The sequence below is a fragment of the Lithobates pipiens genome, unplaced genomic scaffold, assembly GCF_037356315.1.
Source record: "Lithobates pipiens isolate NorthernLeopardFrog02 unplaced genomic scaffold, aLitPip1_a1.2 Scaffold_13, whole genome shotgun sequence".
Classification (NCBI taxonomy): domain Eukaryota; kingdom Metazoa; phylum Chordata; class Amphibia; order Anura; family Ranidae; genus Lithobates; species Lithobates pipiens.
The window spans coordinates 196,433,400-196,460,320 of record NW_027507718.1 but is presented as its reverse complement, the minus strand read 5'-3'; the positions used below and the strand labels follow the sequence as shown (position 1 = coordinate 196,460,320).

The 26,921-nt window shown below is 41.2% G+C and overlaps 1 protein-coding gene across 1 annotated transcript in view; it reads right to left on the bottom strand.

Moving 5' to 3' along the window:
- The window catches only part of FRAS1 (Fraser extracellular matrix complex subunit 1), a 708,831-nt gene that overhangs the window by 377,159 nt on the left and 304,751 nt on the right, over positions 1-26,921 (bottom strand). The window contains exon 15 of the mRNA XM_077476089.1: positions 11,417-11,560. Within this exon, the coding sequence (XP_077332215.1) occupies positions 11,417-11,560 (144 nt within the window). The remainder of the gene's footprint in view (positions 1-11,416; positions 11,561-26,921) is intronic.

Sequence of the window (26,921 nt, the reverse complement as noted above, 5' to 3'; positions counted from 1 at the left end):
AAGACAACCTCTGGATATGACGCTGAGCATGTGCACTCATCTTCTTTGCTCGACCATGACAAGGCCTGTTCTGAGTGGAACCTGTCCTGTTAAACTGCTGTATGGTCTTGGCCACTGTGCTGCAGCTCAGTTTCAGGGTCTTGGCAATCTTCTTATAGCCTAGGCCATCTTTATGTGGAGCAAAATTCTTTTTTTCAGATCCTCAGGGAGTTCTTTGCCATGAGGGGCCATGTTGAATTTCCAGTGATCAGTATGAGAGAGAGTGAGAGCGATACCGCCAAATATAATGCACCTGCTCCCCATTCACACCTGAGACCTTACATATAAAACAAAAAAGATGCGCAAATTGCAAGTGAATAATCAAGTGATTCAAAACTGACTAAAGTCAGTATACCAACTAATTCTAAATTTAGTGAAAAACGAGACCCTTTATATTTATCTCCAAACATAAAGCTAAAAAAAAAACAAACAAAAAACCAAATAGTGAAATGTTCTTTTAAAAAAATATATAAGTAAAAATAAAAAATGTGTATAGGTAGTCCCGCAGTCACTGCGGTACTACCTATACACATTTTTTCTTTTTACTTGTAGATTTTTAAAAAAGAATATTTCACTATTTGTTTTTTTTTGTGTTTTTTGTGTGTTTTACCCCCCCTTTTTTAGTTTTGTGTTTTGAGATAAATATAAAAGGTCACGTTTTTCACTAAATTTAGAATTAGTTGTTATACTGATTTTTAGTCAGTGTTGAGTCACTTGATTATCCACTTGCAATTTGCACATCTTTTTTGTTTATATGTACTGTTTATGGATTAAGTATTAATTCTTTTAGATTGCTGCACAATTGTTGGTACACTCATATTAGGTCTGAGTACATATTGTCACATTATATTTATTAAATACTCACTATTTGTTTTTTTGAGCACATCACAGTTTTATCACCTGAAATTCATCACAACTGAGACCTTATACCACTAACGAGCCACATGACACCGGGGAGGAAAAATGACTAATTGGCCCCAATTTGGACATTTTCACTTAGACCCAATTCACACTGCGGGGTGTTTTTCAGGCACTAAAAATAGCTCCTGTATAGTGCCTGAAAAAAGCGGCTCCATGCACTCCAGGGTGAAAGCCTGAGGGATTTCACATTGGAGCGGTGCTCTGGCAGGGCGTCACAAAAAGTCCTGCCAGCAGATTCTTTGGAGCGGTGAACTCACCACTCCTCCACCGCTGCTCCCCATTGAAATCAATGGGGCAGCGCTGCGAAACCGCCGGCAAAACGCTGATGCGGTGGCGTTTTGTGGGCGGATTTAACCCCTTTTCTGCGTTTTAGTAGTGCTATTCGGCCGCTAGTGGGGCGGTTTTAACCCCCGCTAGCGGCTGAATAGCGCCACTAAAACGACGGTTAAGCTAAAAATAGCGCCGCCTTACCGCTGACGCCCCAGGCGGCTCGGTGCAAAAGGGCTCTTAAGGGTGACTAACTTTTGTTGCCAGAGGTTTAGACATTAATGGCTATGTCTTGAGTTATTTTGAGGGGACAGAAAATTGGCATTGTTATACAAGCTGTGCACTCACTATTTTACATTGTAGCAAAGTGTCATTTCTTCAGTGTTGTCACATGAAAAGATATAATAAAATATTTACAAAAATGTGAGGAGTGTACTCACTTTTGTGAGATACTGTAGATGTCAAATTAGTAACAGCAGCTGTGTACATAAAGCCGATTCATTCAGGCCGGGTTTACACTGGCGCGACACGACACTCTTCCTACTTTGGATCCGACTTTGCCCTGCAACTTGAAGTCAGAGACGCGTCCAACTTCAATGAACACGCATCCGACTTGGACTCCCACCAATACCAGGCACTGTGTTTGGTATGAATCTTGAGGGGGGAACTTCACGCCAAATTTTAAATAAAAAAATGGCATGGGTTTCCCCTCTAAGAGCATACCAGGCCCTTTGGGGAACCTCCTACGCTGAAAAAACAGCGTGGGGGTCCCCCCAAAATCCATACCAGATCCTTATCCGAGCACGCAGCCTGGCCGGTCAGGAAAGGGAGTGGGGACAAGCGAGCACCCCCCCTCCTGAAGCGTACGAGGCCGCATGCTCTCAAAATGGGGGGGTGGGTGCTTTGGGGCAGGGGGCGCCCTGCGCCCCCCAACCCCAACGCACCTTGTCCCCATGTTGATGAGAACAAGGGCCTCTTCCCGACAACCCTGGCCGTTGGTTGTTGGGGTCTTCGGGCAGGGGGCTTATCGGAATCCGGGAGCTTCCTTTAATAAGGGGGCTCCCTGCCCTATGTGAATGAGTATGGGGTACATCGTACCCCTATCCATTCACCTTGGGGGTAAAAAAGTGTCAATAAAAATAAACACACTAGACAGGTTTTTTAAGTAATTTATTAGGCAGGTCCGGGGGTCTCTTCTGACTTGGGGGGTCTCTTCCGACTTCTCCGCTCTCTCCGCCCTCCTCTCCCGGTCTCTGGTACTTCTCCTGCTCTCTGGTGTCTTCTGCCAGGCTCCTCCGCTATTTTCTGCTCTTTTGCTAGTGTTGGCCCAGTCTTCTCTGTTGTCTTCTTCCCTCCGATCTTCTTCCGATGTTGACACGCAGCTCTCTCCCGCTGTAATGCCGTGTGCGCAACGAATTATATAGGCATGGGGCGTGGTCACTGGGTGGTGTCATCCGGTGACCCCGCCCAATATGACATCACCACCTGGGGCATGATGGGGCGTTGACGTCATAAGGGGGGGGGATCACCGGATGACATCACCCGGTAACCACGCCCCATACTCATACGGCGGGGGCCGGGATCTGGAGGCTCCCTTATTAAAGGGGGCTCCCAGATTCTGATAAACTCCCCGCCCGAAGACACCGACAACTAACGGGATTGGATGGAGGGGCCGCAGGGCGCCCCTCTGCCCCAAAGCACCCACCCCCCCATGTTGAGGGCATGCGGTATGGTACGGTTCAGGAGGGGGAGTGCCTGTTCATTGAGGGACACAGCTCCTTTAATTCTTGACCTTAGGGTTATCACTCCACTTCAGGAGAGGACTAGGCAGAACATGTAACACATGTAAAAACAGCAAGGCTGCACAGCACCGCTCGGGAGCGGTCCCTCTGGCTATAACCCCTTACCCTGCTTCCTGCAGTTCAGTTTGTCAAAAAGCAGTACAAACATAATTAGGAGGGGTGGGTGCTGTGTCCCTCAATGAGCTTAAGAGAAAGGGATTTTACGGTTAGTACAAAAAATCCCATTTTCTCTTTCGCTCATTGACGGACACGGTTCCTTTAATTCTTGACCCTAGGGACGTCCCTAAACAGTGTCAAAAAACGAAGGGTGGAAACAGCAAAACATAGGGAACACCTCAACAGAGAAGTCACCATCTTAAACGGCTGCCATCAAAACCAGCGGCCAACTTGTGCATCAAAAGATGCATTTACAACAAAACTAGTAACTTAAAGAAAGTATAATTGCAACATTACACAGCTGCCTGCAAAACCTTGCGTCCAAAGCAAGCATCCGAAGATGTGCTTATGTTAACTTTGTAGAATTTAGTGAACATGTGAACGGATGACCAAGTCGCCGCCTTACACACCTGGAAGACAGGCGCTTGCCCAGGAGGTCCCAATTGCTCTGGTGGAATGAGTCGTGACACGAAAAGGAGGCACCCACCCCTTTAAGGCATAGTACTGATCCCCTGATCTGTCTGATCCACTGAAAAATGGTGGATGACGAGACCGCCAGACCTTTTTTCGGACCAGCCACCGAGACAAACAGAGCCTGACTTCCGGAAGGGAGCCGTAGCAGACAGATATGCCTGTAAAGCCCGGACCACGTCCCGGGAATATAAGGCAACCTCTTTTGGGTGTGTCGGCTTAGGACATAAGGAAACCACCTTTGGAAGGAAAGAGGGCTGCGGACGTAGCACCGCCTTATCCTTGTGGATGACCAGGTAGGGAGACTTTCATGACAAGGCCGCCAACTCAGAAAAACTGCTGGCAGATGTAATAGCCACTAGAAAACCTGCTTTCTGAGAAAGTGTTAACAAGGGAATCTCCCTAATGTTCTCAAACAGCGGTTTCTGGAGCACCAGATTCAGAGCCCATGGAGGTAGCGGTGGTCGAACCGGAAGGACTACATGTCGAACACCTTGATCAAAGGTACTCACCAATGAGTGATTCGCCAAGGGGCGTTGGAAAAAGACAGCCAAGGCTGATATCTGTCCCTTGATGGTGCTTAAGGCAAATTTCTGATCCACTCCTCGCTGCAAAAACAGCAGGAACCTGGAAACTGAATAAGTGCACGGATGCCACCCCAACGTCAGGCTGGCATCCATTGTGATCACCGTCCAATTGAGAGGAACGAATGATCTCCCAGACCAAAGGGACGGAGACCTCAGCCACCAGAGAAGGGAATCCCTGACTAACTGGCTCACCCGAATTTGACAATCCAGGGATAATGGAGATTTGTTCCATTTTGACAAAATCTCCTTCTGTAAGACTCAAGTGTGAAATTGAGCTTATGGTATTGCCTCGAAAGTTGCTACCATGAGGCCCAGAACGCGCATGCAGAACGCATCGATGACCACCTGCGGTTCAACAACAACTTCACGGCAGCTTGAAGAGATCTGCAGCTTGTCTGAAGGGAGAAAAACTCTCGCTTCTGAGGAGTCCAATAGCAAGCCCAGATACTCCAGGTGTTGAGTCGGCACTAACACCGACTTCTTTAGGTTCAGCACTCAATCAAACTCCCAGAGAGTCTGCAGGGTGATCGCTACATCCTCCCCTAATTAAGAGGTGGAAGCTGCTCTCAGAAGGAGGTGGTCTAAGTAACCCACGATTGAGATCCCACATTGCCTTAACAGCACCAGAATTGGAGCTAACACTTTGGTAAAGACTCGGGGTGCTGACGCCAGGCCAAAAGGGAGAGCCACAAACTGATAGTGCTCTTCCCTGACTGCAAATCGCAGAAACCTATGATGCCTAAGGCATATGGGTACATGCAAATACACGTTCTGGATATCCAGGGACGCCAGGAAGTCACCCTGATGGAGTGCAGTGACCAACTGATTCTATCCTGAACCTTTGCACTTTCACAAGGCTGTTGAAGGCCTTCAAGACCAGGATTGGACATACCCCTTCCCTTTTGAGGACTACAAACAGATTGGAGTAGAAACCCTGAAATTTTTCCAGCGTCGGTACAGGTACTATCACTCTGCGCAGTACCAGATCCCGTACCGCCCCAAACAGGGCTTCCGGACGAGCTGGAAGTAGAGGTAGGTTGGAGGGAAAAAATCTGTTTGGTGGACAAGAAAGAAACTCTATCTTGTATCCCGATGAAACCAGTTCGCAAACCCACTGGTCGGACAGTAGAGAGGTCCACCGGGCTGCAAACTACCAACGCTTTTGTCCTTTAGAAGGCGCCTTGTCGGACTGGGAACGCTTACCTGCCGACCCCTTGTGCCTGCACGACCACTTTCACCCTGGCAACAAAGGTCTCCAGGACCACCGACAAAGCGTCCCTAGGCAACGCATTTTTTGCAGATGAGCCGGTTGCAATAGCAGGGATGTCTGGCGAAGAAGTGCCAGCTTCTGGCGCCATGCTGACCCTCACTCGCCTGCCACAACTTAGGAACTTAAGGCAAGGTACACAAATCCCACCATCTTAGCTGTTCACAGACTGAGGGGCCCCTCCGCAGGACTCACCACCCTGGCCAAGTGCTGCGCTGTGCTTCCGCTGACCGATCTGCCCTGTTTCAGTCACAAAGTGCTCAGAGTGAAAACCACGCTGTTCTGAGGTACACAGACAAAGCACTAGAGGTAAAAACGCGCTGAGGCTACAAGTAAATGGCCACCGGCCGTCCTTAGTACAAAAATCACCAAGAAAATGCTAACAGCCATACACTGCATAAGACTACAGGAAAATGGCCTCGGCCTCAGCAAAATGGCGGCGGCCTCTCCTGAGGTAAATTTACTTAAGCACCTCACAGCACAGTAAAAAGGGGCAGAAAAACAAAAATGGACTCTAACAGCCAGCTCAGCTCTGCCAAAGCTCAGAGCACCCCCCCCCCAGAGGACCCCTGGCCTAGGTCCATACACTGCACCTCATGTCCAGTCACACAGTGGCCCCAGCAGGGGGAGGAGGGAATGAGGGATAGGGAGAGAGGAAAGGGAGAGTGAGAGACCCGCTAGTTGACCTCCAAGGGGGTGCCCAGCTGCTCTATCCTGCCGAGGCAGGGAGAGCCGTACTTACCCTTCCTGTCGGGATTGCTGGATGGATTCCACCACACACTCATCACCCGAACAGTACGGGGTGGCTGCTGGCCACAGCACACTGTAACACGGACAGCAGTAGCCTGGTCATATGTGTGCTCACCGGCCACCATTGGAGCAGAAGGGGCATGTTGTGGCCGACCCAGCACGTAGCTGCTAACGCTCGATGGCCAGGCTGGGGAGACTACAAGGATCTATATTATCCAGCCTGTCACCCAGCCGGCTGTTGATAGTAGATCACAGGATCAAAAATTGTAGAAAAAATTCCCAGGACAAATGGTCCCCTCAGGGAGCCAGGTCCTTCTCCTACACTAGGCAGAAAAAACTGAGCTGCAGGAAGCAGGGTGAGGGGTTATAGCCAGAGGGACAACCCCCTGGGCGGTGCTGTGCAGTCTTGCTGTTTTTACATGTGTTATAGGTTCTGCCTAGTCCTCTCCTTAAGTGTTGTGATAACCCTAAGGTCAAGAATTAAAGGATCTGTGTCCGTCAATGAACAAAAGAGAAACATTGATTTTCACAGGTCATGCGACATGAGCTCCCAATGTCGGAGCGTTTGTTGCACCAGTGTAAACCTGGCCTCAATTGACATGAATGAGAATGCCTGCAAGGGGATGCACAGAACACCTGTGTATCCCCATACAGGTAGTCATAGCCTTCACATAGGCATATGCTGTACTTCACCTGTTTGAACTAGGCCTAAAAAGTTAACAAGTGATTATGCTCATCCAATGTCACCTATAATTAAAATAGCACTTTTAAATTGGCTTATAATTTAAATTAATTTAGCTTTTAGCCACCTTTTTGTCACTTTCAATTCTCACTTTTCTCATGTTTCCATTTTTTAAAGTAAGCCTAAGAGCTAAAAACATCAATAACAGAACCACAAAACCTCTCCATGAATGCACTTGCTGCCTCTGTAAATTCAGGAGAGTTTCTCTTGTCAGCTGTGCCCATAGAGCAGGAAATTAAGTGCTTCCATGAAGCATTATTGTTTGGCAGCATGGTTCATTCACTCAACTGATGGACTACACCACAGTATCAAGCAATCAGCCAGCACATGCTGCCTCCTTTACTGCAGACAAGTGGCTGTGTCAGTTTTCTGGATCTTTTCAGTCTTGAGCTGAATGCTTACTGAGCCAAATAATAGCCATAAAGAAGACAAAATGCTCCCAGTCTATTATCGCTCCTCGCTAGCAAGTTAACTTGAGGTTTCTTTAAACAATGTAGTCACACATGAATGTTTAGTATAATTTCTACAAAAATATCCCAAGGGTTTATTTACTAATAAATAAGCTGTTCACTTTGCAAGGGAATTTTCACTTTGTAAGGGAAAAATCCCATAGCTTAGTGATTGTATTGAAAATTGACCTTTACAAAGAATACCCAATCATGTGCAAGGATATGAAAAAGAAAAAGAAAAACAGGACTTTTGCTTGCACACAATGGAAGTCAGAAGAACTTCACCTCATTTACAAAGCTAAGGAAACATTCTCTTGCAAAGTGAAAAGCCCATTTTCTTTTAGAATATCAACCCTCTGAAGCTTCACAGTCCTTAAAAAATGTAATTGTAAGTATCTTCTAAACATACATACAACATACTCTACGCTTACCTTCATTATACCATAAAAATCAGTAGAAACGTTATTATAAGATGTCTATCCAATCTCCAGTAAAACATAAACTGACTACTGAGACCTATGGCATTTAGCATTCATTCAAAATAAATACACAATCAAAAGACAGTGCATCTAATCTACAGGCAGATGTTTCTTCAATTCTTATTACACTGACTGCCTTTGCTTCTCATTTTAGCAAGTGGCACAACCATAGCTCAGTATTGCAGTTTTTTCATTTCAGCAACCAATCACTACCAATTGTTACACTAGGTGCACTGCACCCCTAGTGTCTAGTTTGGGCTAAAAAATTATAACTAAGAGAAGAAGATGAGCCTTGACTGCAAAAATACTGCAGTGTGGTTTGTGCTTTCAAATTAGGACACTTATTGGTCCTATGGCACCTATGTTACATGTCTAGGTGTAATGAAGAGATATGGCTAAGTGTCTCCAGGCAGTTAAAATGGAACTACACTGCATCTGAGCACGACAAACCAAAAACACTATTTAATTCATTTTTATTATTCAAAACCCAACTCATTCATCCATTCATGTCTCCATGCTTAATTCTGCTGAGAAATCACCTTGAAAACACCCCGCTAGTATTTCTTGCTGTGGCCATCTTGAGTAAGGGCAGATGATTCATGTATCATTTACTTCCTGAAATCCATCTGCCCTTAGCTTAGGCAATCAGGGAGGGGGGTGTGCTTAGCTGAAAAAAGAACTCCTCCCCTTCTGAAGACTCCTGGGATGTATGACATAATTTGCCTAGGCCTGGAAACCAAGAAATAACTGAAGAAATATCCAAAAAAAAGTCTAAAACAAGTAAATATGATTTACTTTCATATTTACTAATGCTAGCAGCATAAGGATTAAAACTAGTCATTGTTGATTAGGAGAGTAGAGTTCCACTTTAAAGAGTTATCAGTAAAAAAAAAAAGGAATTGCAACTCGTCTACTGGGGCCACTACACTGCTAAGTGTAGAGCAAAGCAATATATAAGGCATTTATTCTTTCACTTTCAAAGGCAGAAAGAATAAATACAAAACATTTTCTGTGAGCAAAATACTCAAACAAGCACTTTAGTACAGTAATTGCTTCATCCGTTGAAAGTGCTTTGGCAATAGAGAGTGCAATGTTCATGTGTGATTAAATATCACCTATATTTAACAGTAACTCCAGCGCTACCTTAGCGTACATATACATTACTTTTAAGGTTAACAGACCCAAAAGAGTGAGAAATTGATTTTTAAAGTTGATGGAAGCAATCCCTGCATCACAGGCTCTTTTATTCTAGCTCACATAACTAATTTAATCTGATTGTAGGTTTGGACAAAATATGATTTTGTGCGAAATGCATTTTTTCTTTGAATCCTTTTTAGCATTTTTAACTCTGTTGTTACTGGAGAAACACTGACACAATAGGAAAACTATGGTAACAATATTTATATTTTTATTAAATTGATATCCTTATGTAAAAGCAATCTGTTAGCATGCTGTTATTGTTGTTATCTGGTGCAGGAGAGTATTGTGCAAGCCAGAAATTATGCATTTTGCAGTCGACAAAAAATGTCCAGTGCTGTGATAACTGAATTATTGATTAAAACATAATGATTGCAAAAAAGCCACAACAATTTTGAAAGTTTTATGCTTCAAAACTTTGTTGTATGAATATAATGTAAGTACAAAACTACTTGTCCTGAAGGAAAACTATTCAGTGTCAGGAGCAAGATTAGCATCTTGCCAACTTTACAAGCAATTAGCATTCTACTTTTTCCCGTTTATATAATGGAAACTGTTGTGTTGCTGACAACTTTTACTTGGCACTCTTTAAAATAAAGAGAGAAAAAGGTCTTGGAGGAAACAGTCAAAAAGCTAAACTCCATGAAAACATTTAAATACACAGATGAAATACATATTCAGGAACTGGTATTCCTACTAAAAAAGTAGCTTTTATTTGAATTTAGTTGTGAGATTTACACAGCCCTCCCAGACTTTACAGCCAGGAGCATGTCATAAAATTAAGTGGCGACAACTCTCATCTCTCTCTCTTGGCTCCCAATAATGTCCATCCCTATCCCAGTCTGAAAGTTATTATATAGGGGCTGATACCAGGGGAAATGCAGATACTAAAGCAGCCCATGGAAGGAAGGAAGGAAGGAAGGAAGGAAGGAAGGAAGGAAGGAAGGAAGGAAGGAAGGAAGGAAGGAAGGAAGGAAGGAAGGAAGGAAGGAAGGAAGGAAGGAAGGAAGAAAATTGCAAAATTTCCCCATCAACACAGAATGTGTTGATGGGGAAATGCCTTTCACAGCCCTAGTGTGTTCTGCCAGCAGGGAGTAGTGGGAAGCCTTCTCGGCCAGCAGCACACAATGCTAGCAGCTATAGACCTTGGCAATAATCACATGTAGAAAAAAATCAGACAGGCTTGTTGTATACAAGTCAGTCGATAGATCAACTTGGATACAATCAGCCTGCCCACAGAAGGATCGAAACTCGGAAAGTCCCCATTGAACCGGCCAAATTTCAATCCATATTTGGCCGAATTTACATTTGTTGGTTGTAAATAGACATTTAATGCTTTATCAGCTAATACACATGTGTATTTGTTTGTGTCTATTATATCTGCCTGAAGTTTGGTTTAAAGACTATCAACAACATCTTGTTTGTTGCACACCACTTAGGCCTGAGATAAGTGAAAATTATATACGCCGTACAAGGATATGCATAAAAAAAGCTTTCCAATGCTAAGATAGATCTGCTGTGCACGTTACATTTACACAAATCATGCAGTAAGCATTGTGTAAAAACATTAGTAGGCTGCCATACTGTTGATTAGCCTTGATTGCAAATTTCAACGATAGCTCAAATTACTTTAATATAGCTGTTCCGTTGCTGTCATACCTACATCTATATTAATTATACATATACAGTTTTCATATTTAGCATATGACTTTATGTGGGGTACAGAACTACAGACCCATTAGCCTTTTGAGAGTAGTGGCTATGTGAAGAGACACATCACTGAAACAATAGTCCATATTCATCTATAAAAATGATAAATGTCTAGCTAAAAATGCTTTTAATATGGTGAATGAAAATCACCAAGTAATAAAATGCAAACTATTATGTTAATAAAATATGCATCAATGGTGGTATTGTATAATAATGGACTATACAAATGACCCATTTTGCTTTGTGCAGTTACCATAAATTGTTCATCAAATAGTCATTGCAGTAATTTCTGCTCTTTCAACACTATCCTCCCACAAGGATAAAAATCATCTTTCAGAGCCCAACCGTAGCTAGGAAAATGTTTATATACTAAGTGAATTTTTTTCTATTAACGTCAACCAAAAATAAATCAACATATTTTTTTTTTGTCTTGGGACTCTCCTTCAACTTCGGTATGTTGCAACATGCTCTATTAATGGTGTTATTTATTCTTGGGAGATGCAATCAGCTATTGCACACATATACCCATGTCTCCTTACTGAGGTCATATAAGGTAACTGATAACAGGAGCAGAATTACCTTCACAAGTTCCATTCTGTTCAAAGAATCCTTGGCCGCAGCTGGCTACACAACGTCCCTGATGTTTCACCTGCAGTGGGTCCTTGCATATTATACAGTTATTTTCTGAAGCCCCGTTACATTCTGAGCAGGTTTCATGACAAGCTAAAACAGAAGATACTATGATTAACCATTACACACAGACATGTGTAGACACACACACACACACACACACTTTTGGCACATATGTACAAAGGCTTATGCTTAGCATGTTGTATCATTCTTGTCACTATTGTATAAATCTGTCAGTGTTTATATCATATTTTTATTTCGCAGAATTTTGAAAAAGATACAGAAATAGGTGCTGAGCCCCGGAGGCAGTAGGCCAAAGACTAAGGACCATGTAAACAAAAGACGGCTTTACTCTACACGGTTCCCTTGTTAGACTTTCCATTTTTTCAAAATTAGAGATGTAAAAATATAAGTAATAATGAACAATATCTGCTTTACAGAAGGACCAGCTTGAGTGTTTTTAGGAAAGTGTGCAGCCGTGGAGGGGCTATGTTTGCTATCATAAAGAAAGGAAATGCATGCTATACACTTTGTTCTTTGTTACTGTCTCCTTTATAAAAAAAAGTTCTTGATAATTACAACTGATGTCCAATTAGCAAACCTGTGTTCTTTCATGGAAGTATGAAAAAGATGGTATGTTAATGGTATGAACAGTTTGGAAAACACAGCCATGGCGGTTATAGAACACGTGCTTGCATGTAAAACAGTGTAAGCACATTGGTAACAACGTTTCTATTCAATAGAACGCTGCATAACCTCAATCATACTTGTTAAGTCCTTTGCATTCCCTTGCATTGACATAAAGTAAATAAGATCATGGAATGGTGAAATGTAGGGAGAGACCATTAGGGGACAGGAGTGGGATACAAAAGGAAGAGAAAGACACTAAAGAAAGTCCATTTGAAAAGTGAAGGGGAACACTAAGGGCACTTTCATACTGGGGCGGGGGGCGTCAGCAGTAAAGTGTCGCTATTTTTAGCGGCGCTTTACTGACGTTTTAGCCACACTCTTTGGCCACTAGCGGGGTGCTTTTAGTGGCCAATGAAGGGTTAACAGTGCCCACAAAGCGCCACTGCCAAAGCACATTACAGGCGCTTTGGTGGTGCTGCCCATTGATTTCAATGGGCAGGGGCACTTTAGGAGCGATGTATACACCGCTCCTAAAGTGCCCCAAAGATGCTGCTTGCAGGATTTTTTTTAACATCCCGCAAGCGCACTGCTCCAGTGTGAAAGCACTCGGGCTTTCACACTGGAGTTACAAGAGAGGCGCTTTATTGGCGCTTTGCAGGTGCTATTTTTAGCACTGAAACGCCTGTAAAACGCCTCAGTGTGAAAGTAGCCTAAGGATGTGTGCCTAAAGGTGGGGATAAGACAGAGCACATTGGTTGTCGAAGGTTCCTAGAATGGAGGTAAGCAGAAGAGGTATATGGGTTGTAGTATATGGGTTGCCAAACACCATTTCTCCCCACCTTCACTTCATGTAACTACCCCTTAACATTTACTTTAATGGCCAGTCTAGACATATGTATGTAAAGGTATTGGACACAAGACACCGTTTTTTAGCTTAAATTACAAAAATAATTAATTTTAAGGGTTAAAAGATTAATATGTTGTTCCTACTTCAGACTAGCTGGAAATAGCATACTAATTTAACACATATCATCAGTCTACAAAATCATATACTGTAATATTCATATGTAAGTATCCTTCAATCCTAAGTTAAAGACAGTGTTTAAAATTTTAATCACCTATCCATAATAAGAAGTCTTTTTTTCTGAACAATTTATGGAAGCTAAGTTCAAATATTTCAAGTTGGAAACAGATCAGTGTTAAAAAAAAAAGCTGACTAGGTTGAAACCCATTTTACAAATGTCAAGTATGTAGTCAGCTCTTCATTCAGTAACTGTACTACAAAAGTTGGCAGACCTAAAAAAAACAAAAAAAAAAACATTTATATTACTGAAATATAATCTTACAAGCTTGCCCTCAGTTAACTCCCTTGCAACATACAAAAAACATGCACACTCTTGCCATAACACCTCAGTGAGACAAGATGGCAAACGTGCACCTTCTTGTTCATGTGGTATTAAAGAGATCAAAATTATGTTGATTTTTAGTATTTAGGACATAATCTCTTGTGCCTGAAGAAGTGTATGTTGCTGAAGTGTCACTTATTGAGGCTTAGGGGAGTTTTCGTGTTTTTTCCCCTAACACCCAGAAATGGCTTATTTTCTGAACACATTATAAATATACTTTACTCCTGTCAAGAAAGTACACTTAACCCTACCTATAAATAGGAGGCCTTAATTATTGATGGTGGAGCTAAAAATGAAAAACTGATAACCACATGAAAGCATGTAGTGAGATGTAAGTTTAAGGGAACCTACTGTATATTCTCATTTGCAAACACAGAATGACTATACTAGTCCTTCCTTTTTACTATCTGTTTGAATGTATAATTCTAGGTCCCTAATAGAGACCTCTAAATGCTACTCTTCTCTTGATTGCTAGGCAGACTGCTCAAGAATATGGAACAGCGGCACAAATACATAGGATTGGACAGACTTACAGTAGTTTTGCATCCTACTTGGGCCCTATTTAACAAAAGGCAGGTGTTGGCCTTTGCATTCTGGAAGCAGTCAAGAGGGTTATGCGGGCTTAGAAAAACATGGAATTTACTGACCATTTTATTGATGTGCCATAGACATATGAGATGAACGAAAAAAGGAAAAAAAGGGATTTTCAAGGTGCCATTCTTAACCCCTAAGAAGTGAATACTCGGTTAGATTAAAATTCAAAAATAATTGTAGTAATTTACAAAAAATTAAAAAATTCAATAATTCTATAAAAACATTTCAGTGTAGTATATCGTATGTAGGAGGATCCCTAAGAAAGGCACTCATTCTGCTAGATCCATACGTTCCCATATAGAAAATGATATTCAATTTACATATAGTATAATAACTGTATTGAGACCAGACTGCAGAACAACAACTGGGAGCCAGTGTCTACGTGTTTGGCCGTTAACTGTCATCCTCAGGAGACCATACACATGACCAAGATCTAGTGACGCTAAATCCAAAAAGGAAAGATGCCCGTGGTCATCTCAGAGCATGGAATGGGCACGTAGTAAAAATGGCTAGTAGGAACCGTAGAAGGGCAGTGCAAAACTGTTCCAATAGATAGAGATTATATACGAGAATATCTTCATAAGTAAATATGAGTTTGCATAACACCACAGAATTTATCATGCATTTTTGTTTTATCATTTTTGTACAATTGTGAACGGTTACAATTTCTGCCAGGATTGTATTGCTGTTTACGACACTCACTATGCTTCCTGGTGTCTATTGTCATTAGGAGATAAAGGGATGAAAAATCCCAAATTTTAACAAGTGTCACCAGATAACGAATGAAAAAAGTTTTTGCTATAGATACATAGATTTTGGCTATAGCCACATTTGGCAATAGATAGAATTTTCTGGGGCACAGCACAGATAATTAGCTTTATGATATAAAAAGGACTAGCCTTGCTTAAAATTAGTAGATCTTCATATAAAACCAGAGACTGAAAAAGATGTGTTAAGTTTTACCAAATTACTCAGTATAGTATAATGTTTATTAAAGGAGGCCTGTAATTTTGACAGGTTCATAGGAAACATGGAGTCGGCTTGGAGTGCCAAAAACTACAGTGGGATCTGTGCCATATACTATACTTGCTGGAAAAAGAATGCATGTATATGTGAGCGCTGAAACTAGAAACAAGCTTTTAGCACTAAATATTTTTGTAATTTCCAAGGACATGTAATGTGTATGACTAGCTTACCAAAAAAAAAAAAAAACAGCTTTTTCTCTTTGATTTCTTCGCTACAGTACTTTGTAGAGGAATTAAGCTGTCAGTTAATGCATTATTGGCTGTGCCAGTTGTGGTATATCAAATTATATCAGCAAAAAATAAAAGCACAGCCATGTATTATTTTATATCCTATCCTTATTTCATATATCATATCTTTATTTTAACCAATGGATTATATTATATACTAAATAACAATTTTCCACTGCACTGGATTGTGAAAAAGAGTAGGGATATAATGCATTCCTAGACATTAGAATGCTGTGACAAAGACAGAAGTGAACACGCGCCAAATTTGCTTTGGTTGAGTTCTCCTCAATGTCAAGACTGTTATTACCATATTTAAACTTGTGGTCCAGTGCCCAGGGCAGCAGATATAGTTGTGATTAAATCAAGGAAGCGAAGTGTAAGACAAGGGGGTGTAAGGGTTGTTTTGAAGAGTAGGAAGCTGTACTAAAGTTTAGTAAAAAAAAGTGATACCAAACACACACTGTTTAATTGCCCCTTCTATTTCTGTATGTGGATGATGGCACTATAATTATTTCAATAATTTAAAAAAAAAAAAAAAAAGCACTTTTTTTAATCATTATACAGCTGTCACATGACCCAGATCTTTCCCAACCTGTCTGCAGAGAAACATAAGCAGAAGGAGCTTCTAGTCCTCTGCTGTTGGTCCAATGTTAAAAGAAACAGCATTTTGAATACACAGTAAAAATAAATAAATAATATCAATAAACTGTTTTAACCACTTGCCGACCGTCTCACACTGATATACATCGGCAAAGTGGCACGTTTCCGCAAATTGCCGTATGGTTACGTCTTCCCCTTTAAGAACCATAGCACGCTGCATGCTATGGTTCTTAAAGGATCCGATGCGCGTGGCCAGTGGGCGCCGCTGGCTACCCACGATCACGGGCATGAGAGCCAGAATGGGAATTTGTGTGTAAACACACAAATCCCTGTTCTGACAGGGGAGAAGAGACACATCTGCTGTTTGTAGTAATTACAAACAGCGATATGCCTCCTCCTCCAGTCAGTCCCATCCCCCCACAGTAAGAAACACTCAAGAGGGAACACATTTAACCCCTTGATCACCCCCTAGTGTTAACCCCTTTCCTGACAGTGACATTTACACAGTAATCAGTGCATTTTTATAGCTCTGATCACTGTATAGATGTCAATGGTCCCAAAAACATGTCAAAAGATTTATTTTACCAAAAATATGTAGAAGAATACATTTTGGCCTAAACCGATGAAGGAATTTATTTTTTAAAAACATTTTTGGGGATATTTATTATAGCCTGGTCATTAAGGTGGTAAATCCTTCTGGTCCTTAAGTGATTAAACTGTCATACAAATATATATTTGAAATTAAAGTTGTATTCGTTTTTGGGAAAACCATGGTGTGGGCGGATTTCTGCCAGTCACAGGCTGTGCCACACCCCTCCAGCCTGTGTCTTAGAATAAGAGGGAGGTGAAGTCTTCATCAATCTACATGTAATAGCCCACCCCTATTGTGTTTAGCTGGTTTGTGGGCATGGAGGAGAAGAGAGAAGTGTGTGCTGTTATTTACCACTCTGTATACACCAACATGTGTGACTCTATAGTTAAATGGGCTGTTCAGATGTGATTGGGAGAAAATGCTCAGCATAGAAACTCACTGAAAACTGAGCATGTGCAGAGTGGCCAACACAGCTGCAAAATCCCTGGCTGAATTGGGGACATGAACAGAAAATGGAGATAGAGAGCAGCAGTATAGTATTGCTCGATTAAACCTGTAAAATTCACAGGCACTTAAGGATGGGAGATCTATTGCTAAAATGAGTAATGAACACAGCATTTTATCTACAGGCTTCGTATATGGAGGTTTTCAATTACAGGAACAAAATAATACTTGTGACTGCCTGGCATATCTTATGACTTCAACTGAATGTTATATTTTATTGAAAGATAGAGGACATTTAAATGTTCACATTAATCATGGCCTTGGCCATTTCTTGTATTGATTTATCTGACAAGATGACTGTCAGCTCTAGCTTACATAGTGAAAGCTTTAAGTTCAGGCTTATATCTTACTCCCTAAGACAGGTCTACAGCGAAATGTCAGCAATATTTACAATGACAAGTTGTATTTGCAAATTCTGTGTGGAAAGCAGCATACTGAGCATTTTAAACATCAAGGGACCTAAAGAAAAACAAGGAGGAAGCCATTGTTGACCTCCTTCTGCAAATACTAGTCCCCTAGCTGACTTTAGCCTAAATACTCTCCGAGTCACTAGCACAGATTTAGCATGCAGCCAATGATGTTAGGAAAAAGTAAAATCCTGCATGCTTGTTCCAGCTTAGTGACAGGGAACGGCTACATGAGTATTTTCAAAGGTTGGCAATGGCAGCCTATAAAATTAATTTTTAGGATGGGTTTCCTTTCAGAAATATGGTGGCTAGGCATAAAAAGATTTTGTTAACATGGTCAGGTGCATTGGGAGAATTTTAAACAGAAAAAGAAGTGCGTGCAGGGTGGCGGTGAGTCAAGGGCTGGTCTATCACATCCCAATTATTGAGACAATAGAAAAAATGGCCTAGTGCACTAAGCACAGCCCATACCCCTAGGGATGTTTTAAATAAGATGGACCAATCCGTAGTTAAAATATATATATATATAAATATATTGTATATACCAAAATATCAAACATATACAAAAAAGTACTTCACAAAGCTGGTTTGGAGCAGGCTTGCGACCACATATGCTGCAAGCCTGCTCCAAACCAGCTTTGTGAAGTACTTTTTTGTATATGTTTGATATTTTGGTATATACAATATATTTACCAGGTTTTTTCAATAAAAATATATATATATATTTTAACTACGGACTGGTCCATCTAATTTAAAACATCCCTAGGGGTATGGGCTGTGCTTAGTGCACTAGGCCGTTTTTTCTTTTGTGGGAGAATTTTAGATGGATGATTACAATTTCAAGAGTAAACAAACTGAATGACAAAATGCATAGAAAAGACAGCAGTGTTAGTATACCATCTATAGAATCTTAAAAAAATAGTTCTTTACAGTATGTAGGCAAGCCCAAGAATTTACAGGAACTGGAGGCTTTTACCAAGGGGAATGGGCAGCTTTACCATCTGAGAAGATAAAGAGCCTCATCCACAAATGCCACAAAAGACTTCAAGCTGTCGCTATTAAGAACTGGGGTATGTAAACTTTTGATCAGGGTCATTTGGGTAGTTTCTGTTGTCACTATGATTTAAAAAGCGTAAACACAGTTGATTGACAATAAATGGCTTTTCATGAATGAAAGAAACGTTTGTTATCATTCATATTCTCTGAAAAATGGCCAAGAAATCACAAATTCTGCCAGGGTATGTAAACTTATGAGCACAAGTGTATGTATGGGCTCTGTCCAACAGAGCCTATGTTTTATCATTTAAGGAAGACTGATGTTGAGTTATTCAATTTAACGTCATCACAGAGGTCAAGCTGGCTCTCTTAATGTCTAGAGGAAAAGTTTTAATCTCCAAAAACAGAAAGGTTGCTTCAGAGTAAGAGCTGTCAAAATATTGAATAGACTCCCTCAAGAGCTTGTTCAGGTCAGCTCAGTAGATTGTTTAAAAAAAAAAGGCCTGGATTCTTTCCTAAATGTACATAATATAACTGGATACTAACATTTGTAGGAAAAGTTGATCCAGGGAATATCTGATTGAATGCATTTTACCCCTTCTATTGGTTGAACTGAATGGAATTGTGTCTTTTTTTCTTTTACAAACGTTTTAAATTTACAGATAACATAGGTATACAGAGCTGACTGATTAAGGCAGGGATCTCCAAACTACGGCCCTCTAGCTGCCATGGAACTACAAGCCCCATGAGTTATTGTAGAACTCTGACATTCACAGACATAACTAGGCATGATGGGAATTGTAGTTCCTGAACAGCTGGAGGGCCATATTTTGGAGACCCCTGGACTAAGGCAATAATTGGGAGTAGAGTTCCAAAATACAGTGGAATTAGCAAGAATTACAATCAGTAAATTATTGCAATAAACAAAATGATCCACAGTGTAAAAGTAATGTTTAGATGTTCTTCTTAAGGGTTAGAACAAAGTTGTCTGCAGTAACAAAAAGAAAAACTAGAAGAGGACACAGACTTATGTCTTTTTTCAACCAGACTAACTATGTAACTCCAGATTCCACCAAAATGTGATTCACATTTATGTTATAGTGTTGTAAATAGGTATGAATATGCCCTTGGTTTAACCCTTTCGCTGTCAGGCCTTGTGCTCCAATTTGTGCACTCAGGGGGCCAGACCATTTTTGCAATGTTTCATTTGTTTGTTTGTTTTTCACTTATAGCTTTCAGAATTTATGAAAGACCCCCCAAACCATATAAGCACATGATAAGTAGAATAAAAAGAACGTGCTACAGATTTTTTAGACCAAGTGGTATTTGCGCAAATGTTTATCAAACCAATATATTTACAAAAAATACACTAAAAACATTATTAGCATTATTAGCAGATAAAAACACAGCACATTTTTATAAAATGCCTACTAAATATAAAAGCTTAACCTGTATTGAGCGAATAAAAAACAAATGTTTGTAACTTTTAAATTGCGCCTTTTTGCGAAATGGTGAAAATTGAACAGACGCAAAAGTGTAAATAGTTTCTCAAAAAATTGGAAGGTTTTCATTTTTCCCTTACAGCTTCCAGAATTTGTGAAAGATCCCCAAAACCATATCTTTTCTGAAAGCACATGACCTCTAGAATAAAAAGAAGGTGCTACTGATTTTTTAGACCCTGTGATATTTGCGCAAATGTTTGTCGAACGCATATATTGGCAAAAAATACACTAAAACCATTATTAGCAGATATAAACACAGCTAATTTTACTACATTCCTGCTAAAGCGCTACTAAATATAAAAGCTTAACCTGTATGCAGTTAATAAAGAACAAATATTTGAAAAATTTCTCGAAAAATCTGGAGGTTTTCATTCTTCACTTACAGCTTTCAGAATTTGAAAAGACCCCTCACAGTAGACATTTTCTAAAAGCACATGGCCAGTAAAGTAAAGTGCTACAGATTTTTTGGGCCCCGCAATAATTGCTTAAATGTTCATCATATCACTATTTTCCCAAAAAATACACAAAAATCATTAACCACTTGCCGACCGCAGTCAGTATATGTACATCGACAGAATGGCATGGCTGGGCAAAGTAACGTACCCATATGTTACTTTGAAATCACCGCCACGTGCGCGCCTGCCGTGAGCTCCGTGACCGTGCCCGTGGGACCTGCAGACTCGATCACTGCAGGGATACCCGCAATCATGTCACGGAGCTCAAGAACGGGTAAGATGCCAATGTAAACAGCATTTCCCCGTTCTGCCTAATAACAGGACACTGATAGTCTGCTCCCTGTCATCGGGAGCAGCGATCAGTGTCCACGTCACACAAGCCCACCCCCCAGTCAGTTAGAAACACTCCCCTAGGACACGCTTAACCCCCTCCCCCAGTGGTTAATCCCTTCACTACTAGTGATCAATGCAATTTTAAAGCATTGATCGCTGTATTAATGCCAATGGTCCCAAAAATGTGTCAAAATTGTCCGACATGTCCACCATAATGTCACAGTCGCGATAAAAATCGCTGATCGCCGCCATTACTAGTAAAAAAAAAATGCCACAAAACTATCCCCTATTTTGTAGATGCTATAACTTTTGTGCAAACCAATCAATAAATGCTTATTGCGATTTTTTTATACCAAAAATATGTAAAAGAATACGCATCGGCCTAAACTAAGGAAAAAAAAATTGCATTTTTTTTTTTAATTTTCTCTTTTTTTGTTTATATCGCAAAAAATAAAAACCACAGGGGTGATCAAATACCACCAAAAGAACGCTCTATTTGTGGGGAAAAAGACGCCAATTTTGTTTGGGAGCCAGGTCACACGACCATGCAATTGTGCTCTGGTCAGGAAGGGGGTAAATCCTTCCGGGGCTGAAGTGGTTAATATTCCACATAAACACAACATAACGTACAATATTCCTGCCTCATTCACATGTGGCATACTAAAGTGTACGCCCATGGGGGGCCATGTTTACCTGCACAGGGATGCACAGGTGTTCTATCCATCCCCGTACAGGCATTTCCATTTATGTCAATTGGGATGCAACCGCTGCACAGGCATAGCTGCTGTACCCAAAATGACATCCATGTGGGTGTGGGTACATGACCTCGAATGCAGACAGTGTGAGCTCAGGCACATGCATGCAGACCTACATGGATGTAAAATTGTGACCAACGGCTCTGTTCGTGCAGGTGCTGTATCCCAAATTACATCAATGGGGCTGCTTGCACAGAGATGCGCGGAACCGTGCATCCCTGTAAAGGTATGCTGTGTATGCCTTGTGTGAACAAGGCCTTAGGCCCCTTTCATACAAGCACACCGATCAGGTCTGCTTGTCCATTTTTCAGATGGGCCCAATTGGATCACCCACTGTTCTCTATGGAGAGACTGATGTAAATGGACATGTGTCCGTTTACACCCGCCTGCATCTGATCAAGTCCGCTAAAAACAGATGGATGGGGATTCCATTCTCCATCCATCTAGCAGATAGGATGGCATCCGATGGAAATGAACAGGCGGTCCATTTCCATCCGACCATCCCATAGATAATAGCGAGCTGATGCAGAGTGGACACGGACCTGTCATCTGCCTGCTCAGCGGGGATCAGCAGACAGATCCCCCTCTGAGCAGGCGGATCTGCTTGACAGAGTCCGCTCCATGTGAAAGGGGTGTTACCAGGGGAGGCCGGTCCATTAAGGGCGCAGCTCCCCTGCAGGGCACCAGACTTTTTTATTTTTCAAGCCACATGATTAGTGCATGAGGCTCTAATTGGCTTGAAATAGCAAATTAATATTCGCCATCGTCTTCTGGCTTCTCCTCCTGGCCAACGCTATCGTCTTCTGGCTTCTCCTCCTGGCCAATCAGGACGGATCGGGTGCGGAAACTGACTGGAAACTGACTGCATGCTGTGAACTAGAGCCATTGGAATACATGGAAAACACTGCATGCATTTTGTGCAGAAAAAAAAAGCACAGAACTGAACGCAACTACGTCTGGTGTGAATTAGCACTTAAGGTTAAGAAAAAAGAGGGGGGAAAAGGCTGGAATGCATCAAAAACGCACCAAAAACTCATCAAAAACGCACTGGAACGCATCAAAAACACACATGCAGAAAAGCACCTGGAACGCATCCGGACTGCGTTTTATGGTGTGAAATGGCCCTAAATGAGGGTGACAGCTTCTCCATCAAAAATGTGATAAAGGTCCCCTTCCAAGCTTTATAAATAAACCCATTAGAGCCATGAGGACCCACAAATCAATAGGGATTTATGCACATGGCCCCAAGAGGGCTTTATAGCATGTATTCGGACATGATTCTCTTAACAGAAGTCACACATGCAACATACAGCCTACTGCCAGTAGCCTGTCAAAATCAATGATGGACTGATATAAGCACTATCAGATATACGCACATACAAGTGGTAATTGCATACAGGGTCGTACGCACTGCCCCATGACTCCTGCGCGGAGCATTAGGCTGGAATGTATGCTGTATGGCCTTCTTTTGACTGTCTGCACAATGTCCTGATGTTCTTACATAGAGAGGTCTGTTGTTTCTCTCTGTTTCACCTTTGTTAAGGGAATAAGGTAAATATAAATGGTCTTTCCCGTAGTACTTTTTTTTAGGTATATAGAGATCTTTACAGCGGCCAGTTCTACTGTTTTTCTTTCTTTTTCTTTTTGTATACCACCCAAGAAAACCAGGTAACAAAAACTTCTGTGAGCACAAAATTATTGCAATAGGCATATTTCTGCAGCCTCGTATGTAAAATAAAAATGTATCCTTTTGCATTTTTAATAGATATGAAAGTGTATTTTAGAATTCTGCCTATATGGTGTAAGACTAGTCATGCCACACAAAGTTTGTGTGCTCAATTCATTATGGGCAGTCATGGACTATAGATAGGCAAATGGACCACATGGTGTGTATGCTATAAGCAATGCTCAAAATTTCAAGTCTGGAGCTACTAGCCAGGCCTTAAGAGTTACTCACCACCAGAGTTGCCCCACCCAACCCCCTACCGGCTCCCCCGTTTCTGACACAGCTCAACACTGGCCCTGAGCTTATTTCCACTTGCCTAATGTGAGCAGTCGAGTGGAAATTTTGAGGGCTGGTATACAGTATATAGAGGTGTATATAGAATATTTATAGAGTGTATATAAAGTATATATTGAGTGTAAATAGAGATGTATATAGAGGCGTATATAGAGGTGTATACAGCATATATATTGAGTATATATAGTATATAGAGGAGTGTATAGAAGTGTATAAGTATATAAAGGTGTATATAGAGGTGTATAGGCAGAGCAAAGATCACACAATCATGGGTTCTAAGGTATAGATACATGAATGTTATAAAGATGGGGGATTTTGGTGGGTCATGAGATGTGGATAATCGGCCTGCAGACATCACTTCATCTATGGAGACATTTCTTCTTGTCCTCCCTCCCCCACCATCCGAACTATAATCCCTCTCCCCCTCTCCGCACAGGACACACAAAGCTCATCTCTCCTCTGCCTCTATCCCTGCATACTGCACTTGCCTGACATCCGCCCACCCACCACACACACACCAGGGGGGAGACACACTACGCTTATCAGAGGAACGGTACCAACAACTGGATGTTAACCTGACTAAAATCATGTTTTAACACTGTACGGGCACAGTGCTTGGGGGGGTGTGGCTGGGATGAGAATCAGCTCCCATTCAACCCTGCCTACCGGAGGTACCCACCCCCCCTCCAATGCAGGGCCACACACGCAGGGCTGCCATAATTCTACAGGTATCCATTCAGACACAGTTGTATGCCAGTTTAAACATGTATGAGCACAAAACTACCACAGCAAAAATGAATGTGTTGAACTGAAAAGCCATAAGACAATTTAAATTGTTCTCTATTGATTAGGCAGAAATAAACTGGCATTGCACATATTCCTGCAAGTACATTTCCTCTAACATACACTAGATAGATATATCAGATATCAAATGAAAAAAAAGGGAACACAAGTCATAATGTATGAGTAGCTTTACAATTGTATAGTAACATACAATGTAGAGCCAATCATGCGGTAAATAATTTATGTGTACCTGATGTTTTCTAGACTTTAACAAGAAATGCCACTTAACGCTCACTGAATCTTTCCTATGAAAAACTACAAGGCACTAACCGGAAGTATTTTTCCTTGGGTTGTTGGAAATGAATTATGGACACAGTGAAATCTGAAGCTTTCTCCACAAGCCCTGTATTAGGCAATCAATGCAGCCAGGCTGAACTAAAGAAAATTGGATTTATTCCCATGAGAACCAATGAAGACATTTCCCAGAATCTTACAGTAACAGGAGAATTTGCCCACACAAATGCAAAGGCAATACAGTAGAATGCAGTCATAAAAATATCCAATATTGCTCAAACAATAAACTGAACATTTTTAAGGCCCACTGTCATTGCTGTTTAATTTTTTCAAAGATCTAAAGAAAAAAAAAAACACACATAACCCTAAAGGCAGGGTTTTTAGATTTTCATAGTATATGTTCTAGAATAAAGTCTTATGCCAACCTTCTGTGGGCCAACATTCACAGTCTACATTCATGTACAGACTTTACATGGTGGAGTACAGTGAATCTGAAGATTTCTGACAAAGGCAATTAGACTTTGCATGCCTTAGCCTATTTTTTAGGTTTTTAGCTGTTTATTTTTAATTGACATGTTAACCCTACAGAGTTTTATTGAAATTATATATATATATATATATATATATATATATATATATATATAAAGCAAAAGTATACCTGTTCGCTCAATGGGATGAAGTGGTGGCAAGGGAATAAATTCACATAGTTGGAGTAGCAATGTGAAAAGAAGTGCATGTCGGTACAGTGGTGGCGTGATGGTGTTCATAGGTAACTGAATTCTCCTCCCAATACATCAAGAAACCCAGCATGTGGCATAAACTATATGAAGTAATTTTGAAGTGGAACCCTGAGAAAAACCAACATAATTCAGGTTGCTGATGCCCGGGTGCTGCTAGACCTTTTGTTATATCTGGAGGATATAGTTTGTTACATGCTCATTGGGCCTTATATAGCCATTGGTGTCTGGTAAGCTTACATTTTAGATTTCAAAAGGAGCACATTTGGATATAAGAAAAGAAGACACATATTTTCAACTATCATTTGCATGATGTTGGGATATTAAATTATTTGTTTAAGATTATGGACATTAATGGAACTTTTATTTGCATGATAAGATATTGATACACAGTTGTATATAGATACATGATTTTGTATTGATATTTTAGTGCACATTTACCTAATGGTGAAGTGCTTTTAACTCATCACAGTAATGGTGCTATTAGGAGTGTGCATTGGTGACAAAAGAAGTGCACATCTATGCATTGGTAGCAAAGAAAAAAGTGTGCATCAGTGCAGTGATGATGAAAGTGGAGCCCATCAGTGCAGTTTTTACAAGAGTATGTCATAGAAGTGGTAATGAGAAAACTACACAACAGTACGGTGTTCAGTGAGAGAACTGCACACCAGGGCAGAAGTCAGTGAGATAAGTGCGCATTCTACAACAGTAGAAGTGTGTGTTGGTGCAATTGTGGTGAGAAGAAGTGTGCATCGGTGGTGGGAGAAGATGTGTCCATTGATTCAGTGTGCACATCAGTGCAGTGGTGGCAAGACCAGTGTGCATCAGTGCTGGTGACCGAAGTGCATGACAATTCTACTATATGGGTCTCACAGCACTGTATATGTAGTGAATCCACCATGCACAGACCAGTAGTCCACACTGGAACTGACGGGGCCGAGCATCCCAGTCACACTGGTACACAGAGAGCCTGGCATCATCTGAGGGGGACATGGCACACAGAGCCAGGGAGGACTTATCTGCAGGCTGCAACAGCAGCACTTGGGGACCCCTGTGGCTAGGCACAGCACAGCCACCATTCTCTCCATGTGACTCCTTTCTAAGACACTTAACCATGACACAAAATGAGCCTAGTGCTGTAGCAGTGCCATTTTATCAAAGATCTGCATCCCAGTGTCCCAAAGTCGTAACTGTACATGCCAAGCACTATTTTGTGTACCTCAAGAAATGCAACTTATGCTGATTCTGTGTACAGTACCATAAAAAACCGCCTCAAGCTCCTAAGCTAAAATAATATCTTCCCTTAGAAATGTGTAAAACTAAATTTCATTAGACTGACTCAACCAGTTTCAAGGCATATTCCATTGAGCACAGAGGAGGAAAAAGAACCCTGTAGTATTTGCATCAAAATGAAGCCCAAATATTGAATCACATAATCTAAATGCAAATGCTTGTTTTTTTTGCAGAAATATGTATATTATTTGTTTCCACAGGCAGTGGTTCGTGGGTGCAATGCCAGGTTCCTGTACAGGCTTTCAATTGAAGATCTCAAGTGTCAATGGGCTAAGAGTGCGCTGATTATTGTACTCATAT